General features: G+C 27.5%; 4 protein-coding genes and 2 non-coding genes across 8 annotated transcripts; 2 read left to right on the top strand and 4 right to left on the bottom strand.

Moving 5' to 3' along the window:
- Positions 1–4,062: 4,062 nt before the first annotated feature.
- Positions 4,063–11,081, bottom strand: LOC100165759 (60S ribosomal protein L21-like). 2 transcript variants are annotated; one of them, XM_008180732.1, is made up of 5 exons: positions 10,908–11,081; positions 10,011–10,149; positions 9,789–9,922; positions 5,722–5,851; positions 4,063–4,181 (listed from the first exon to the last, which is right to left on the bottom strand). In XM_008180732.1, exons 2-5 carry the CDS (start codon positions 10,137–10,139, stop codon positions 4,098–4,100), a joined length of 477 nt encoding a protein of 158 aa, XP_008178954.1. In that variant the 5' UTR covers positions 10,140–10,149; positions 10,908–11,081; the 3' UTR covers positions 4,063–4,097. The 2 variants fall into 2 exon arrangements, with proteins under 2 accessions (XP_008178954.1, NP_001155672.1); NM_001162200.2 differs by having other exon boundaries at positions 10,965–11,050.
- LOC115034362 lies at positions 8,329–8,394 on the bottom strand. The gene has a single exon (XR_003839727.1). It is a non-coding gene; the product is annotated as a small nucleolar RNA SNORD31 (small nucleolar RNA).
- LOC115034361 lies at positions 9,549–9,615 on the bottom strand. Its single transcript, XR_003839726.1, has one exon. It is a non-coding gene; the product is annotated as a small nucleolar RNA SNORD31 (small nucleolar RNA).
- A 212-nt stretch (positions 11,082–11,293) lies between the features above and the next one.
- On the top strand, positions 11,294–12,964 carry LOC103308097 (TP53-regulated inhibitor of apoptosis 1). Its single transcript, XM_008180839.3, has one exon. It carries the CDS (start codon positions 11,998–12,000, stop codon positions 12,220–12,222), a length of 225 nt encoding a protein of 74 aa, XP_008179061.1. The 5' UTR covers positions 11,294–11,997; the 3' UTR covers positions 12,223–12,964.
- A 469-nt stretch (positions 12,965–13,433) lies between these two features.
- Positions 13,434–17,390, bottom strand: LOC103308103. Of its 2 annotated transcripts, none has more exons than XM_008180844.3 (7): positions 17,124–17,390; positions 16,838–17,052; positions 16,540–16,732; positions 16,205–16,434; positions 15,595–15,754; positions 15,177–15,415; positions 13,434–13,943 (listed from the first exon to the last, which is right to left on the bottom strand). In XM_008180844.3, exons 1-4 carry the CDS (start codon positions 17,192–17,194, stop codon positions 16,206–16,208), a joined length of 708 nt encoding a protein of 235 aa, XP_008179066.1. In that variant the 5' UTR covers positions 17,195–17,390; the 3' UTR covers positions 13,434–13,943; positions 15,177–15,415; positions 15,595–15,754; position 16,205. The 2 variants fall into 2 exon arrangements, with proteins under 2 accessions (XP_008179066.1, XP_016657005.1); XM_016801516.2 differs by having other exon boundaries at positions 16,344–16,434.
- Positions 17,391–17,913: 523 nt separating this feature from the next.
- Positions 17,914–19,029, top strand: LOC100163722 (39S ribosomal protein L43, mitochondrial). Its single transcript, XM_001952196.5, has one exon. It carries the CDS (start codon positions 18,094–18,096, stop codon positions 18,664–18,666), a length of 573 nt encoding a protein of 190 aa, XP_001952231.1. The 5' UTR covers positions 17,914–18,093; the 3' UTR covers positions 18,667–19,029.
- Positions 19,030–19,858: the final 829 nt, after the last annotated feature.

Genomic DNA, 19,858 nt, shown 5'->3' with positions numbered 1-19,858 from the left:
AATTTTCAAGCTTTTTTATCCAACAAATAGAATTTTTAGAAAAAAAATTTTAAAAAAATGGAAAATGAAAATGTCCGTAAAGAGCTCAAAATATTTTGAAAATTTTATGGTGTATAGAAAATGCTAAGATAAACATTCAGTCAAAATTTCATGTACCTACGGTCATTTTTTTTAAAGTTACACCAAAAACCAAATTAAATTTTGTGAAAAATCGATTTTGCGTAAAAATTCCCGTTTTTCCTTAATTTTTCTTTTGTTTTTCCCGGCGCTTTTGAAAACTACTGGGAAATTTAAATTTTGACCTCTCCAATGCACCAACGATATTCACTTTCTGATCGAACAAGATACTGAAGTTGAAAATCGTAGCATTATTTCGACTACTTATCGTGTACACAGACACAAAAAAAATAAAAAAAAAATAAAAAAACACACATCATTGTAAAATCAATACATTCATCGTTCCACTCAGAATCTAATATTATTATTGATATTACATAACCATTTATTATATTTACAAATATAGTTAAATCAATTTCTTAAATAAATATTTATAAATATAAATAGTAATAAACTGAAGTATAAAGTTGGCTAAATTCTCTAAAAGTTTTAGACTTTTAGTAGGTATCCTGAAAAGGTATTCAAAGTTTAAAATTAAGTACATTCTTAAATACCATGTTATTTTAATTCAATAATTTAAAAAAAATGTATAGTACTTATCTGTATTAGTGTATTAATAAATCAAAAGGTTGTATTTGTTTTGACATTTTCAATTTTGTATTTTTTTCGTACCTACTTCATAATTCTATTAATTCAGTACCCATGTATAGAAAAGCTATTGGCTATTTCCTGTGTTCAATACTACTTATGATTTTTATTATTTAAACCATATTACTGGATATTTATAAAGATATTATAAAGAAAAAAATAACTTAAGTTAATAAGTTCATTGAAAATGTTCATATAACTTTTAACTTAACTGAGTTGAAAACAAAATTAGGTTAACTTTTAACAATTAACTGAGTTAAAATGTTTTACATTAACTTAACTTAACTCAGTTAAAAATTATCATTAACTTGCCCAGGCTTGGTAATACCTACCTATTATGAAAATATAAGATTGATATTTTTATTTTTTAATCGGTATAAAAACAAATATAATTCTTTATTGGTGTAAATAGGCATGATTAATCGGTGCTCTAAAGTCTAAATACCTAATAAGATATAATTGTATGAAAATTATGATCAAAATTAAAAATTTTGAATTTGAAGTAAATAAATTAAATATCAGCTGTAACACGATTAATATGCAAATACAGCCGGAATTATGTATGTATCGTGACCAAAATAGAATATTATCATACAAATTGTCCCCATAATAAGAAATAAGCAAAAAAGCCCACAATCTAAGCTTATCCTAATTACTCACTCGGCCGGAAGTCTTAACAAAGGATATTACAGCTCTATACCGGATAAAACTTAATATACTCAATTAAAACCACTTAACCCCTACCCGCATTCGTAAGTCTAGGGATTTTCTGTTTATCACGTTCACCAAATTATAAATCGAAAATCCACGAACGCATGACTTTATCCCGAAATTTGCATAACTACGTTGTCAACATTCCATGTGAAAATATGTGAATATTGTGATCACGGAAACTCATGACTTCCCAGTTACTGATGGAAATGTTACTAGACAGTTTGCATTTTTGCAATACCAACGCAATACGCATATCATAATGATTACGATGGCACGCATTGGTCGTAACATATAATATATACAACTTAGATTTTATAACACAGGTTTATAACGGTAAAAGCTAATAAAAAATTAAAATAACTCAATAACACAAAACTATTTTTCTACAAACATAAAATAAATGGGTAAAACAAAAAATAAACACAGGGATTCAGATTTCGGTAATTTACTATACATATTTATAGCCTATTACTTGTAATTTCCGCCAGTCGTTAATAAAATTAAATTGTTCCATTTTTATATGAAAAAAAAAATTAAAATATAAAATCTTTTATTTTAAATTTCCCTGTAATTTATTTTTCAGTCAAATTGAATATTAAAAAAAAAAAATATTAAGCCCATTTATTTTTGTTTCATGTTACTAAAACTTTTAGTGTACCTGTCTTATTATAGTTAAATTAGTTTTAAGTGGCACTGTTGCTTGCTCATTTATCAGACACAAAATAACAAGAAAATTGACTTATAAAACTTCGTTTTACTTCAAACTCATTTATGCCATATTGTGTTTGTTAACCTACTTACTCTTTTTGGACACAATTTTATTTCTTAGTTACAGTCTGATTAACTTGCAACACATCATTAATAAATATGGAATTTCTTTAGCAACAATAAACGACAATCTAATTATATTGTTTGTCAACCATAAAACAATTGCGATTTTCTTAAAATGCTTTTAACATTAGTAGTACACTTTATGATGTGAATAAAATGAAAAAATAAATACTAACACAATAAAACATTTAATGCACGAGCCACAATTAGTCAAATAACCGTTATTTCCGTTTCTTCATTAAAATAATTTTAAACTTCTGTAGATTGTAATTAACGATTGCCTTGAAAAACGAAAGCAAAAAAAAAATTTGAATAGAAAAACCTAAATAATTATAACCTATCCAAATTTAATTTAAGTTTGATAACACACTTATTCCTTTGTACAAACTAATAAAAATAGAACACTGATAAGATAATTTCGATAGAAGTAATATATTGTTTTTACTTTTTTAAAGTGTAAACAGAGTATCTATTTTTCATTCATTATAATATAATGATATATTATATTTTAATATCGTTATTAGTTATTACTTCTATTTCAATTTAATTATACCCAAATATATATATATATATATATGTATATTGTTGTTATATATTTACAATTTTGAAATAATTAATTATTACACCAAAGCCATATTCATAACAACGCAATCTAAATACATTCCGACCACCAATCTTATCAAATTAGATGGTTAACACTTTGTATTAAAATAAATAGATAAATAGCAGATAAATCTGATCACATTGAAATATTAATTAAAATGTAATTTATTATTACACAACATTCTTTTCAATATCTTAATTTTTGGTCATTTTACATGGGTATAAGAAAAACTTTTCTCCAAAAACAATTTTTGGATAAAACTTGAACTATTCAAGTTTCTGACGCTGTTATTTGAATCTAAAAAGTTTTTAGGTGCGTCTTGTGTTTTTTACATCGATCTTTTATCATCAATCATCGTTTATATCAAATATCCATCCAGACACTATTTCTTTTAAACACTGAAGAATTCAAGAATGAAGATAGATATTATTATGTATGCTATAGGCGTTATCTAATATAAATCGGGGGTTGCGAAATGTTGTTCTTTGACAACTTTAAATAAATTCACTAATTTTAATGACGAATACATTTTAATTATAACACTTACTAATAACGTGTCAATTTGTAGCCGGGAATCTAACCACAAACAAACCAAATCGATTTCACGTCTAATAATAATAATTGACGAGTTAGACGTGAAGGCTAAAAAACAGACGGTTTTTAAACGGAATAATTAAATTGCGACCGCTCAAAACGAACGTATATCACGAGAATCGTGTACAAATAAAAAAAATCACACGAGATGATGATTAAAACGCGTAAAATCCTAAACAGATTTTACCAGCAACACGTATATAAAGAGCAAAAAAATGTTTTGCAACTTTAGAGTACGTCTGCACTGCTATGTTTGTAAAGAATCCTGCATAATAGCGCATCGTTCGCCATGTACACGATTTCATGTTACATGTTACATCTCGACAGTTTTACACGATAACGAGAGAAATCTCGGTTTGTAGGGAAACTGGGAAAGGATTTAACTACAGGGATAAAAGTTGAATGGAACCGAAGTCGGCTTAGTGATGCTTTTCAATGCCGGAATCCTTTCAGATGGTTTTAGGAGAGGAGGATTTGTTTACACGGACCAACGAAACATTATTAATAGGAAGTGTCAAACAAGAATTTAATAATTGAAAAAAAAAACGATAAAATGTGTTTAAATCGACATTTATATTTAAAACAGCAATTAAGCAATGAATTCATAAGGTAGAGGAGCTAAACTGATTGGATCCGTTCCTCTTACTATGTGACCTGGTCGGGGTCCTTGAGGCTGAAAACAAATTGAACAAATTAAATACATATTAATCATAACGATATTTTAATAAAATGTTAGTATCTATGTTCATAAAAATGTAAATGGTATACTTATAACTTCGCGATCATTTGCATAAAAAATCGCGAGGAACAGAAAAAAAACCATTATTGTATTTATTGAGTGTTACATTTATGACCATAGTACTATACCAATTACATTTGTATCCTTTTGTCTATAAAGTCTATACAATATAAATATAGCTTCATGGAAAAGATCTGATGAAATTAAATTTAAACACATTGCTTTTGAAACTATTAATCTATAGTATAAAAATATAAAACAATAACGTAGATAAATTATTTCTCAGCAAATAAATCTCACCAATAATTTTACGATTGTTAGCTACTTATCGTTACAGTTTATTTAAATAATATTCAGTTTAAATTAATCTATAAAAACGTACCTACCTACACCGAAATTTATTCGGTTTCAATTTTTAATTTCTACCTTTTATAAAATGTGTGATTTAAATTTAAAAATTGAAATGAAAATAATTGTTGTAGAATTTTCAAAATCACTTGGTCGATAATTATTAATTAACAAGGTTATTTTTAAAAAAAAAGTTCAAAGTATTCACTCATTCATGTATTTATATAAATGCTAAATAAATTATTAATGAATGAATAATACTATAATTTAAAAATTGGTTTATTGTGAATAATTAATTCTACATTATCAAGAAAAATCTTTTTTTAATAGTTGGGAACCTACTTATTTCTATTTTCTAAAATACTTAAAATGATATTATATTAGAAATTTGAATTAGTTTTTGTACCAAAATAATGCACTCTGATTTTTTTTTTATCTTTATCGTTTTACTTACTGTTAGTTAACTTTTATTAATTTTGGCCTACATATATTTCCATAAATAGGTATAAATATACAAAAAATTTACATATCGCATTTCTTTCAAATTGCCTTTTATCAATTTACAATCAAATTATATTAACATTCAAGAACATCAAGGCAAATTTATAGTTATCAAGCTAAAAATCATAAATATCTTATGAAAATGTATTGTATTTAGAATCTAAATCACAGAACTATTAAAGCACATATGGCACAATTATAATAAAAAAATACAAATAGGTACACAAGAAATAGGTTAAACTAATAGCAGCTTCATTATTACATTCAAAATCTAAAAATGTTCAATAAAAGCAATACCTACATCACGATAAAATAAATGTGGCCTTGTGGGCGCGGTGATTGTATTCAGTCACAAAAATGTGTTCTTAAGTCAAGCATCAGTCAGTGCCACTAGTTCCCAGATGGAAGACCATCCGGGTTCTAGTGAAAAATCCTTGCCACATTACACACACAAATGTTCTAACAAATCGTACCCTACCCTACCCAAAGTTAAAATAAAACCTATTGAAAATGATCACCAAATGGCCAATGTTTCCACTGGTTAATTAATAAAAAATAAAAATAAATTGTATTATCTAAACACTGTTAAGTAAATCTTTATTGGAAAATTAACTTTTTAACTCACTTTGCGTTTAAGGCACACTCGGATTCCCTTCTTTTTAGCATCGGCCACCTTTTCTTCATTTTCTTTTACACGTCTCAAGAAATCATCTCGACATTTTGATGGATTGACGTGTTCAATACGAATGTTAATTCTAAAAAATTAAACAAATCTATTTTATCATTGTTTATATAATAGTTAGGTAATTTTTAATATAATATATTTATTTCAAGTATCTGATGTATAGATTCAGATATTCATTATTACTAACATTTATCAACCATGACAATTTTGGATATATGAGATATCTACTGTAAGTAATTTCCTATTTATGGTGAAACCTACAAAACTATGAGATGCATTACAAGAAAAGTATTCATCTGGGCGACAAAGGCTATTGGGATACAAGTATTATTTACATCGAGAACTTAATTCTAATAGTATTAAAACAATTATTATATTTTGTTGGGTTGAATTAACATTATACAGTTAAATATAAAAGCTATAATTTATATTATTTTTCAAAGTATAACATGTTATATATCAAAAAATATTTTGTAAATCAAACTGAAAGAACAAAACAATATAATTTTTTGTGATCAACCCTATAAGGAGCGAATTGAGAATATGCAGACTAGCTGCTCAGAGACAATTAAGAATGGAAAATTGAAAACAATATAGGTACATTTTTGAGCAATGGCGTATATTTATGCCTTATTTTTAAAAATGTATACACTATACATACATATTAATTATTATCATTGCTTATCTTAAGTTTAAGACATTAAACTAAAATATTCTTTCAGCGTTATTAGTTATTACTTATTATCAATTATAAAATTACATAAATACGTTAAGATAATATCTTTTTCAATCACACATTTTTACTTTTATCAAAATTTAGCATACAAATATGTTCAGATTAAACCTTCAACATGAAATTCAGTCTGGGGCGGTATATAATCATCATAACAATGAATACAGTAGAAGGTTGTACTATGGACAAATTTTAATCACATTTAACTTACAATATAACACTAAGCTTAGTATGGTAGAAACAATAGTATGATAGATAAAATATAATTAATATATATTAATTTCATATTGCAATACATTATTTAAAATAATATGCTTAATCCGTATTAATAATACAATATTGTAATATAGAAGAATGCTCAGATCAAACCTTCAACATGACTTTCAGTCTGGGGCGGTATAAAATCATCATATTATGCATTACATTACAATTGATATTTGATTTATACCAATATTATTATGTTTTTATTATTATTAGGTGCATAATATTGTAATTTATAATATATCAATTAGACAAATATTCAGATCAAACCTTCAACATAGCATTCAGTCTGGGGCGGTATAATGTCATCACTATTTGTTCAGTATTAGATCCCACTTATTCCAAACTTAAGAAACATGTCATTACCTCATTTAATGTGATGGATAATATTAAATTGTAGAGAAATGTTAAGTTTACCCAGTTACCTAATGTCAACAGAACCCAAGCAGCAACAACTTTGGATACCTTATTTAAATTATACATAAAAATAATTCCCAGAATCTACTTATTTTATTATATTCTAATTATTTAACAGAATAAAACTCAATAGTATATAGACTATTAGTGACTAAACTAAACTTAATAAAACTAACTTATTATTAATAGAATCATCAATCTAGAATCATATAATTCATTGCCAAATATTGTGTATATATTAATTTACACAGTTAACTTACATTATTAATTAACATACAAAAATAAATGTCACAATATTGATAGTTACTCAGATCAAACCTTCAACATGATGTTCAGTCTGGGGCGGTATAATGTCATCATGTTATATATTTATACTTAAGATGATGTGTGACCCGTATGCATTGTTTTACAAGTCAATAATATATAATTACCTATATCATACATATATATTATAATACATAAAATGAAAGGTAACATTTTCTAACTTAAACTTCCAATCAACATAAATTAATGTTACTTAACAACTTAACTAACTATTTAATCTTAAAATTATTTATAGTTAAACAAATGATTATGTAAAATTGCCTATTTGATATAATTTTATTGTTAAGGTTCTATGGTTTAAATGATTGCTAAATATAAAAAAAAAAAAACACCTAACACATACTTCACTTTTTATAAACATAATATATCATCTAGTATATCATTAACTTGTTAGAGGTAAAATTAAGTACATTCAGATCAAACCTTCAGCACAAGATTCAGTCTGGGGCGGTATAAGGTCATCATATTAAACTTTTATATTATTATTTTTTTTTTTTATTTAATTAAAGCATTGTTTTATTAACACATACATTATAATTCAGTAAAGTAGGTACTTATACATTTTTAGAGAAAAATATTCAGATTAAACCTTCAACAAGAGATTCAGTCTGGGGCGGTATAAAGTCATCATATTAAATTTTCATTTTTTAATAATAATAATTATAAGCATTATTTTATAAACATATACACAATTCTTGTATTAAACAAATTTCATGAACATTTATAATTTTAAGAGAGTAACTTCAATTAAAAATTATACATTATTGTTATATATATATATTATATATTTACTATACACAATTTTTAGAGAAAAATATTCAGATCAAACCTTCAGCATGAGTTTCAGACTGGGGCGGTATAATGTCATCATAAAATGTTCAGAATTTTACATGGTCCTCTATGGCTCAGATAAGATTTTATTTTAATAAGTCAATCGATTATTTAAAATCCATTTAAAAAAAGATAATAAATTAAAATCTTGAATTGAATACCTACTCAGATCAAACCTTCAACATGAAATTCAGTCTGGGGCGGTATAAAGTCTTCGTATTATACTTTTCATTTTTTAATAATAATTATAAGCATTAATTTATTAACATATACACAATGTTTGTATTAAACTATCTTCACGAACATTTACAATTTTTAGAGGGAAAGTTAAATTAAAAATTATACATTATTGACATTCAGATCAAACCTTCAGCATGAGTTTCAGACTGGGGCGGTATAATGTCATCATGAAATGTTCAGAATTTTACATGGTCCTCTATGGCTTAAATAGATTTAATCTTAATAGGTACTAAATAAAAGCCTTGAAATAAATAACTACTCAGATCAAACCTTCAACACGAGATTCAGTCTGGGGCGGTATAAAGTCATCATATTTCATTAAATTCACATTTCTTAATATTAATGTAGAAACACATAAGCGATCCTTGTATCTAACATTCTTTTCAATTCTTTATAATTTTTAGAGGAAAACTTAAAATTGACATTCAGATCAAACCTTCAACATGAGTTTCAGACTGGGGCGGTATAATGTCATCATAAAATGTTCAGAATTTAGTTGTTCCTCAATAGCTTAAATAGACTGTATCACAATATAATATAGTTATTAAAATAAGAAATTAGGTAACAAACATTTTTGTCTTAGAACTACTCAGATCAAACCTTCAACAGGAGATTCAGCCTGAGGCGGTATAAAGTCATCAAATTATATTTTATTTTTTTTAATAATTATTAGTAGGTATAAGTTTAATTTTATAAACACATACACAATGCTTGTACTAAACATTCTTTACATTTATAATTTTAAGAGCACAATTTAAATTGACATTCAGATCAAACCTTCAGCATTAGTTTCAGACTGGGGCGGTATAATGTCATCATAAAATGTTAAGAAATGTATGTGCCTCTATGGCATAGATAGATTTTATCTCAATAGTCAACAAAAATATAAGGTATTTTTTAAATAGATTATGCGATGTAAGTTTAACCTACCTAGTATAGTTAAAGAAATTCTTTAATTTATAATAACTCAGATCAACCCTTCAACATGATATTCAGTCTGGGGCGGTAAAAAATCATCATGAAATAATTTGATTTAAAAGTTAATTATTGTGTTTTAAAGTGCAAATTATATTAAATATAGTGATTCATCGAGGAATAGAAACCAAAATACTTTTCCAAAATTACATTTAGCAAACATTAAACAAAAACGTTTGTGTTTATAAAATGTAAGAGGGGACTAAACTTTAAAAAAATTGTTTACCTCTTAGCAATAATACGGTTGCGGACTCTTTTATTAACAATTACTCCAAGAGCGTGTTTAGATACATTGAATACTCGTCCTGTTTTACCGTGATAGACTTTGTAAGGCATACCCTTTTGTACTGCTCCATTTCCCTAAAAATTAAACACATTGATTAAGCAAAAACATAACAATTTCAATTGTACTAAATACCCATTACCTATAATTCAATAAATTGTTTACCTTGATATCAACTCGATCGCCGACCTTATACACTTTCATGTATGTTGACAAAGGAATGACTCCATGTCTACGGAATCTTCTGGAAAACAAGTCCCTAGTTCCATGCCTATAACCTTTTGAGTTGGTCATATTTGATTATCTGAAACGAAAAAAAATATGTAGAGGAACCCAAACAATTCAACAGGGGATAAACTAAGAAAAACATGTTAGTACTTCAAATGTTAATTTGAATTCTATATAATAAACGTAAATTATTTAACTAAAACAAAATATGCCTTATTATGTTATTTTAGTAGGTACTCAAAACACATTATTTTATTTAACATAATGAATGCTCAGACCAAACCTTCAACATGATATTCAGTCTGGGGCGGTATAGTGTCATCAGTGCATTTTGTAAATAGATAAATAAAATATTAAACAAGGCTTCAAAGTGGGGAAGATATAGAATCAAACAGAACGATCATGAGGTGTAAATTTAACACAAATCTAAACAAAAGACATTCCACTCGTCATGATGAATCGCCGAGCGTTTCGGTCAACTCGTTCACAGGCCGGACACTTGCAATAGTCAATAGCATTGAAACGACGATGTGGACCTACATAGAGCCTTAATGCTATCGCCGTCGCAGAATCGTCGACGACGTTTGATTTGGTCAACCTAATTCCAACACCCACAAGACATTCGCTTTACGAACCGAAAATTCTGTGGCACGACGACGTCCAGTTCGCAAACGATAAATACTGTCTGGATAGTGGTTTAATCAATAAAGAAAGAAAGATAGGTAGGTAGAACTATAACGAAACGCAGATCCAATGTATGGTTGGATTTTGAGTACTGACTACGAGGGATCACGAACGATCCGAAACGCGAATAAACACCAAAACGATACAAACCTTATGGTGAATAACAGTATTCGTTTAATTCGAACAATATGAAAAAGTTGTACTTACTTTAGGTTCAGGTTTTTAAAAAAAAAAAACGTCCTAGGGAACACACTCGCGAAAACGTGTACGTGAAAGTAAAAGAACCGAATAGTGGTAGATTTCTTTCAGGTTATGTTGTTTAAAATTGTATATGTTGTTTTTTATTCGTCGAACAACCACGGTGGATGAAACGATTGAACAATGTATTTCGTCATGGAACAGAAAACAAATTCTTGACTATTTTTCCTTATCAGAAACATACATGTTTACGTTATCGTGATGAATGATAACATCAGGTAACGCAAATGATTATGGATATGATGTGCTGGAGGACTGCAGCAGCAAATAGCAATCCCACTGCGTTGAATAAAATGTATTCTGTATTCCTGTATAATATCTGATCTCTGCAATTCTGCGTTTGATGACCATAATGTGGATAGACCACACTACCACAGTCAGTAAAAGATCGTGTGAATGTGGGATAATATGTCTAATGTCTATATCACTATTATGTGATTACTTTAATCATTATTTTTATATTTTTATGTTCTCATGACTTGATGACTATAATCAATAATCATTGTTCGATAGACTGTCGTAGTCACTATAATTTTATATAGTCTGTACTCAACGCAGTACGCACGGTAGTTAACTACTGGCTAATTGTTATTGGCTTCAACTGATTGCTTGATACTTATTTTACTACAGTAGTTCGGTGCTATTAATAATTGATATTAAATATTTTGTTATTTTATTGATAAACTTTGAAACTAAAAATATCTGTTATAATTATTAAATAATGATGTAGTTAAGTTCAGTAACTTAACACTGGATGTCGCTAATCTGTATACAGTACCTACATAAAAATAGTAGAGGCGATGTCGGAATTTATTATTATTTAAAATTAACTTATTCGCAATTCATAACAGTCGGTAGTCGGTACTCGAACAGTCTTTAAATGATAAATTATAATTATTAGTTAATACTTCTTACCAATCTGGTCAAGTGGATTTTATTATATTTAAATCGCAAATTAATTTATAGTAAAATATAAATCGAAATGGATAGCTTTCATTTGCCCTGCAACAAAATAAAAGATGAATATCAAAAATGTTTCAGTTCTTGGTTCACTGAATGTTATATGAAAGGCGATTATGATGACAAAAGGTGTGCCCAAAAATTTGATCAATATCAAAAGTGCCTTCGAGAAGGTATGCAAGTACATGCTTTGGATATTGAAGACGTATTAAAACCTTACTTGGGAACAGAACGCATGAAGAAGTGAAGTTACAATACATTTTTTTTATATTATGAAACAACTAATATGCTTAAAAATAAAATGAATTTAGTAAGTACTTAGGTATTTGTAATAGCTTGAAATGTATCTTAATATTTCTTAATTTAGGTTCCTATAAGTTATATTAACTTTAGCTGTTGAGTAATTTTATGTAATATTTTAAGAGTATTAATTGTACGTATGTATTAGGTATCTTTCTATTTGTGTTATACTTACTACTTAGTTATCAATACATACAATTATTGTCAATCTATTTATTACAATTTAAATGTTCATACAGTTTTACAATAAACTCGGTTATTTATTATGAGCGCTATATTATCTGTACCTACATTGAGTATAATACAACAAAATATAATCTAGTATATTTCTAGTAGTGGCAGAAGTTTTGTTATAAAGTGTATTTTAATTCCATTTGATGTTAGATGATCTAGTAAATTATGTTATAAGCCTCATTGAAACTGTTAATATTTTGGTTGTTTATGCAAATGGAGGATACAAAAAATGTAGGATACATAACTTATAATAGATAAGTAGTAAATAGTAAATTAGTAGTAAATTTACCAGGAGCCAAGTGAAGAACAGTTTGTTCCACCAATGAGTTTTCTTCAGATAAATAAAGTTATATTAAATATAAAAGTTATTAGACCGTTATTACCGACAACATTATTGTAAATTTAGTAGTTACTTCGTCATATCTGCTATAAATAAATCAATGCTCTTTTTTGTATTTGATTTATCACTGAATATAATATTGTAAAACCTATTCTTTTATTATCTGTTTATTAGTCTCCGGATAGGCCATACAAGGTTAACACGCAAGTTCCGAATGGCTAAAAAGTAATCACCTCAGTGCAATCACTTGTTAAACGTAATTGAGCCGCGGGTAATTACCTCCACAACCTATAATAACCCTTTTTAAATCATATAAAAAATATTTATGAATAATCAATTAAAAAAAAAATAATATGAAAACAGAGTTATATAATAACATTTAGCAAACATAGCTGTACAATCGTATTACTACATTTATTGTATAAAATATTTAATCAACATTACTATGAATTTATGATTATTATTTTGTTAAGATTGTTAACTTTATATACCTAGCCAACTTTTATATTATATACTATGATTTAAAATCAAAAAATAATAATTTTTGTTGTTGATGTTTTTTTAAGTTAAATAAAAAAAAAATATAATATGTATCTGTTTATTCCAGCAAATTAATATTTAAAACTTTTTTTCAATATTTTTAACTTATTTTATCAAAAGAGTGCATCGTTCAATTTGGGTTAAAAAATGTTCATGTGTTTTCTGTTAGAGGATCTTCTCCGAGTATGAACTGCAAACATCCCATCCATTATTCCAACATCTTGGTGAAGTTGTAGCCACTTGCGCTAATATGCAGTTTTACTTAATCGTGCAATTATTTTTTTCATTTAACATCATCTAAATTTGATGAGAAGAGAGTTGTTGTTCTTTCTAGATATTCTTTCTAACAAACACTACAGTATAGATTTGGAATCTTGATAAATCTCACTGATTTTGTAGTTATCACTGAGAATTCTCAATGACATCACAATTTTCATAAAACTGGCGATCGTCCAGTTGATTTTTTCCATGAATACCAAGATCATTCAATAAATCCTCTAGTAATGCGTTATCACAATCTTTTCGAGATCGTGTATTGGGGCTGGATATTAGTACTAAAAAAAAAATATATAAATTTATATAATAAGAAAATGATAACTATATGTTTATTGAATTTTTAACAAAAACAAATGTTTATTCCTAGAGTTAATATTATATTCTAAGTCTTAATTATTTCTTTAAACACTTCAAATATTGTTTTGATATTATAATATAGAATTTACTTAATCAGAACATTAATGCTATAATGTTAGTGTTAATTATATGAAATTATTTAAAACCTCATTGAGCTTCAATTATGACGTATAGATTAATAGATTATAACCAGAGCTAGGATTTATATGCAACAGCATGTTTTTTTTGCTACTTCTGATTATTGATTTTGTCAGTAATGTCCACGAATCACCTCATGATGAGATAAATGGTGGTATTTTTATTTTGCATATTATTGCATATTTCGATTATAAGAATGTAAAAAATGCATATTTTAAAGTATATTTCGTAAAACTTGGTTTTTTTGTCAAATATAAATTTTATTTCATGTAACATGCACATAGTTAATGTGAATTATACATTTTATTTCTAAATTATATAATTTTAAGACAAACAGCCTATCTGATGTATTTTAATAAATAAATATTTTTTTTGTAACTATATTTTAGTGTTTATCTTATAAAAAATTAAATGCATATTTTTGCATATTTTTACAATTTTTTATTGCATATAAATCCTAGCCCTGTTTACAACAATGCATTATAGTATTGTACTATATTATTATTTTTTTTTTTTTTTTTTTTTATTGATCCTTAAGCCTGCCATATGGCCATTAGCTGTTTGTAGGGTGTATCACAGTATAAAAAGTAAATATACTCTAGTAATTACTCTCTATACTGTGGTAGTAGGGTTTGGAACGGTGAGCATTTGTATTTGGCAAAATTTTTAAGTGGGTACCCGTAGGTATCTGCCATACCCGGGTGGAGGATGGGGGCTTTTCTCTCCGGACACTGTGACTGCCCGAAGAAAAATGCCACCCATAGCCGGGATTAAACCGACATCGATGCATGTCACAACAGACGCCTTAGTCTGCTGGCCACTCTGTTCCCCTATATTATTATATATACTTGCTACTGTTCATAGTAACTTGTATGATTAAAAACCAATTTTTGTATGTAGTAAAGTTAGTGTTTAAAAAAATTTAATTTTTTCATGGTGTTTGTGACAATAAAATATCATATTATTGATTCATGATTTCAACAGAATAACTTTTTCAACATTTTTTTTATACATACTTATTAATTAACTGTTGGACAGCTACTTCCTGCTTGATATGCTGGTTAAATATGAATAACTTTTGTTATTCAGCGAGACTGCAACTTGAAAGCATATTTATTATTATTAGGAACAGTAAAAACACATATCTTTTCATCATATCAGTAGTTACAGGTAATAAGTCTTTTGAAATTAAAATCTTCAACATATTTTATACTATTTTTTTGGACAATGCCGGCACATAAGTTTGATCCAGCACCTGAAACATGTTATAAGCTATAGAAACAAACTATAAAATAGTATCTTAAATCGTGGGTATAATATAAATCTATAAATATCCACAAGAGCTTTTTTGAGACAACGGTCAATGTGTCAATACTCAATGTATCAATGTTACAATTATAATATTATACATCATTTTAAATGCTATTGCTTTACCTTCTCAAGGATTTGTAGCATTTCCACCACCATGGTAGGCCAGCCCATCATGTTGTTTCTAGTCCATTATATTATAGTCCGTTGTACCATCCTAAGAATAATATTTCACCCAAACCATGATTATCGCATTTTGATTATCTTAAAATTTCTAAAATCATTCCTAAAATAAAAAGATTTTTTGATAAATTTTAAAAGTATTATGGACACCCCGAGGGTCCTTGAAAAATGTATACCAATATAGTCAAAAGTGGCAACATCCAATTTTTAGTTTTAGGTTTAGGCATTATTTCTTAACAATCCTTAATAATCAATAATTGATCCTTTAATCAGGACTTATGAAACTACTCAGTTCTAGTGCTCAGTTATTAGATATAAGAATTTATCACGATTGGATAAGTATTTTGTTTTGTAAATACATTTTATACAAGAATGGTCTCCAAAATGTTTTGATACAGTCGATTAAATATGTAGCATTTAATTATTTATTTTCAATTTCATTCATTTTTTTTAAATAAAAAAATATGTCAATAATCTATTAACTAAAGAACCACCTATGTACAATGAACTTATGTGATTTCTGATTTATTTTACTTTTGGCATTGGCACTAACCTTAAGGACATAAACAGTTATCAAAAATTGTCTTCTCTTCTTTCAGATGTTTAATCGTTTGGCATAAATTTTGAATCCTCTTTGTTAACCAAGCATTCTTATTATGTAACATTTTTATTTTATATTTGTGTTTGCTTACAATTTGTTGAGATACATCCCAATATTGTTTAAGCTTTCTTGGAGTATTCAAATCATCAGCTTTGAAATCACCAAATAATATTTTTCTTTCCCTGTACAACACATTCGTAAAAATATTGTTTTAAATAATAACAATTATTAAACTAATAAAGAGTATAAAAACTAAATAATTAAAAATAAATAATAATATTAATTACATGGCGTTATTCGTGGCATTCCGCATACTTTTTGGATTTTCTAGTACTTGAAAATCCAAACTTTGTGTAGATTTTAATACATCAATGTTTGATCGTCCAGAAATATTGGAAATATCACTCATCTCTGTTTGTTTAACTTCCATAACTTCAACAATAGATGGAATAGGAATATTAAAACCACCATTAAGTTCACCTACGTAAATTATAATAATTATAAAGATTTAATAATATACATTTAAAAGTATATAGCTAACATAATGGAATATAATGTGTAATAAGTAATACCACAATAACTTACTATCATTAAAAACCAACACACATTCATCGACGTCAAACAACGAGGGTACTGCATCTTTATGAAGTGAAAATGTTTCAGACATAGCGTTCTTAGTAAAATCAATTTCAGAAAAATGTTTACTACACACTAAACTGCTGTTACTAATTTTAAAATTAGGATAGTATGACTTAATTCGATGTAGCCACGTATGTCTGAGTTTTTCTGATGCTGCAAACCTATAATAAATACCAAAATTATTAATAAAAATACAATTGAAGCATTTATATAATTATATGATATTGATTACTTATGTAGTTTAACATTATGTTGTTTTGATGTAACACCTTTACAAAGTGGAATTGAGCACATCCTAACCATTTTGATCAAGTAAGAACAAAAAAAAACTGTTCAAAAATGGTAAAAACAAAAAAATAAATAACACTACACTAGGTTAAATTTATCATTCAAAATGTCAACTGTATTATGAAAATTACTTTTAAAAAAAACTACGTTAACAGTAGACGGTTGCTAGACGCAAGACGCTAGCGGCTAGACAGTAAAAAACAATTTTTTTTTATTCCTTATCTGTTCTTTATAGATTATACCACGATTTAAGATAGTATGGTTGCCCATCGACCCATTAGAAAAATGTTATCACACGGCATACGGTTTGAATCGAAAAGTCACGTGATCTACGGGGACCCCCGCATACAGCGCTCATATTGGTTCAAATTAAAACTAATAAAAATTGTTATGTTATACCTATATACAATAAAAATATATACAGAGTGTTCCAAATTTCGTGTGACAAAAGACCGAAATTTGGAAGACCCTGTATAATGATCATATTATATTATAAATTATAAAATAGTCCACTAGAAGTGCTAGTGCCCGGGGTCCGATTTAAATCCAATGCCGTCTTATCATAGCTCGTTGGGCAACCATACTATCTTAAATCGTGGATTATACCCAAATCACAATAAACCATAGATAAAATTCTGATGGCAAACCCAAGACCGTATAACATAAACCTTATAAACAACTCGGTTGTAGTGTGGTTGTAGGTAATAGATATCACAGTGATAAAAGATAAGCTCAGTGCACACAGCAGTCAGTTGTACTGCACACGAGTTTAGTATTTATAAAATTTAGTATTTAGTATTCACTATTCAGGGCTAAGGCGACTGGTAAACTTTCAATAATTTCAGTAATTGTTTTAACTCCAGTCATAAAACCTGTAGTTTTTAAATTAACAAATAAGAATAAATCATATCACCATGTCGAGCAGTCGTTTTACACCAAGAGGTTTTCCTAGAGTTCCGCTTCAAAATGGTATTGGACGTTATATCTGTCAATTGAAAAGAGTCACATTAAGATTTTGTAAAAGCAGTGGATCTAGTCGTGGAATCCGTGATTTCATCGAAACAGATCTAGTAAGTTTTGCACAAGATCACCCAGGTACAGCTTTGTACTTGAAGCCTCGTCGTCACAAGTCACCTTCATTTGTCGCCGAATATTTGAATGGTGAACGGGAAGTAATAAGTTGTCACAATTTCACTGCACAACAAATGGTCAAGTGGTTAAATTTATACACCACCCGATCTGGTATACCGCTTATGAGGTATGTAAAAATGTGGCATACAGAATGCCCTTCTATTCAAGGAGTCTGGAGTCCTTTTACAAACAAGGATCCTGCATTAAACATTACACAGTTTCCTTCTGAGATGTTATCAAGGCCTGTATGGGAAGAAAAATCCGCAACAGAAGAGTTAGTAGAAATGATAAATAAACAAAAAATCAGCGATGAAAATAATGACGATATACAGAAGGTTCAAGCAGCTCATGTGTAAATGAAAAGTTTTCAAAGAATCGTTAGTTACATGATATAATAAAAATTTCTTACATTAAAATACTATTCACTGTTTTATATGATGATTTTTTTTCTGTAGTATTTGTACAAATAAGTATATTTTTAATAATTATTATTTGTATTACCTAAGTTAAATCAATAAAATATACCTAGCTTTAATTATTAGTTTAAACATTTTATTTCATTTTATAAAACATAATACTTATTAACTAAGATCTTAAGTGGAAACATGAAGTCACCAGTCACCCAATATTTTTACCACTATGTAATTACTTTATGGAGAAAAAAGTACTAAAGTGAAAAATTTAAAGAAAACTTAAAAAATATAAAATGATAAAACTAATGTAATACCTTATATTTCTTTTAAAAAAATTAATTTTTTTTCGACATTAAATAAATTAGGTGAAAATAATATTTTCAGAGAAGTTAAAACTTTTCCAAGTAAAGAACAGTTCATGATAAAAGGATCACTGTAATTTGAATATTAATTCGGGGCTCGGACAGACTGACGGCTGGAGATACCGCCATACCAAGGACTTTCCCGAAAATAATTTAATATTATTAATATACCGGGTAATTCTTTTATTAAACAACACTCAATATTTCGAAAAATGTAATTTTTTTTTAAAATATTTTTTTACATAGTTTCAAGTTGCTTATAAAAAATTATATTTTTAAATATTTTTTATCCTTATAATTTTGTAAGTTTTTTACTTGTTTGAATGACTAATTTTAAATTCCAAAGAAGAATATTTTTACCAAGAAGTTTATGAGTTTTAACTTATAAGTATTTAAAGTTTAGATGAGCGGAGTGGTGTGGTATGGGGTTACCCCGCGAAATGTTTGTCCACTTCTCAACTCATCAAAACTTTGAATATTTATGATTATAACTCATAAATTACTCACTCCAAATTCGATTTTCATGTACCGAAATACTAAGATAAATAATATACTGCTTTGGAATATAAAATTAAAACCCTATATTGCCAACAATAGACGGAAAGTTCCTACATATATATTATATTTATTTATCTGGGTTTATCTTAATTCTCCAATTGGATCACTCATCAATTAAGTTTAAATGTGTTTGTAGAAAATTGATTGTATCTACTTGGTCACAATTTCCAAGTGAAAGATCTGCATAGGTGCCCATAATAGTTTTTGCGATTTTA

Source organism: Acyrthosiphon pisum, chromosome A2, assembly GCF_005508785.2.
Source record: "Acyrthosiphon pisum isolate AL4f chromosome A2, pea_aphid_22Mar2018_4r6ur, whole genome shotgun sequence".
Lineage (NCBI taxonomy): Eukaryota > Metazoa > Arthropoda > Insecta > Hemiptera > Aphididae > Acyrthosiphon > Acyrthosiphon pisum.
This window is presented reverse-complemented; position numbering and strand designations above follow the sequence as displayed.

Excerpts from the sequence above, each read along its gene's own strand:
- LOC103308097 (XM_008180839.3), top strand. The coding sequence starts at position 11,998 with ATGGATAGCTTTCATTTGCCCTGCAACAAAATAAAAGATGAATATCAA.
- LOC100163722 (XM_001952196.5), top strand. The coding sequence starts at position 18,094 with ATGTCGAGCAGTCGTTTTACACCAAGAGGTTTTCCTAGAGTTCCGCTT.
- LOC100165759 (XM_008180732.1), bottom strand. The coding sequence starts at position 10,139 with ATGACCAACTCAAAAGGTTATAGGCATGGAACTAGGGACTTGTTTTCC. Across the intron at positions 5,852-9,788 it reads AACCGTATTATTGCTAAGAG|AATTAACATTCGTATTGAAC; the intron begins GTAAACAATTTT and ends TTAATTTTTTAG. Across the intron at positions 4,182-5,721 it reads GAGTGTGCCTTAAACGCAAA|CCTCAAGGACCCCGACCAGG; the intron begins GTGAGTTAAAAA and ends ATTTGTTTTCAG.
- LOC103308103 (XM_008180844.3), bottom strand. The coding sequence starts at position 17,194 with ATGGTTAGGATGTGCTCAATTCCACTTTGTAAAGGTGTTACATCAAAA. Across the intron at positions 17,053-17,123 it reads CATAATGTTAAACTACATAA|GTTTGCAGCATCAGAAAAAC; the intron begins GTAATCAATATC and ends TATTTATTATAG. Across the intron at positions 16,435-16,539 it reads AATGCCACGAATAACGCCAT|GGAAAGAAAAATATTATTTG; the intron begins GTAATTAATATT and ends TGTGTTGTACAG.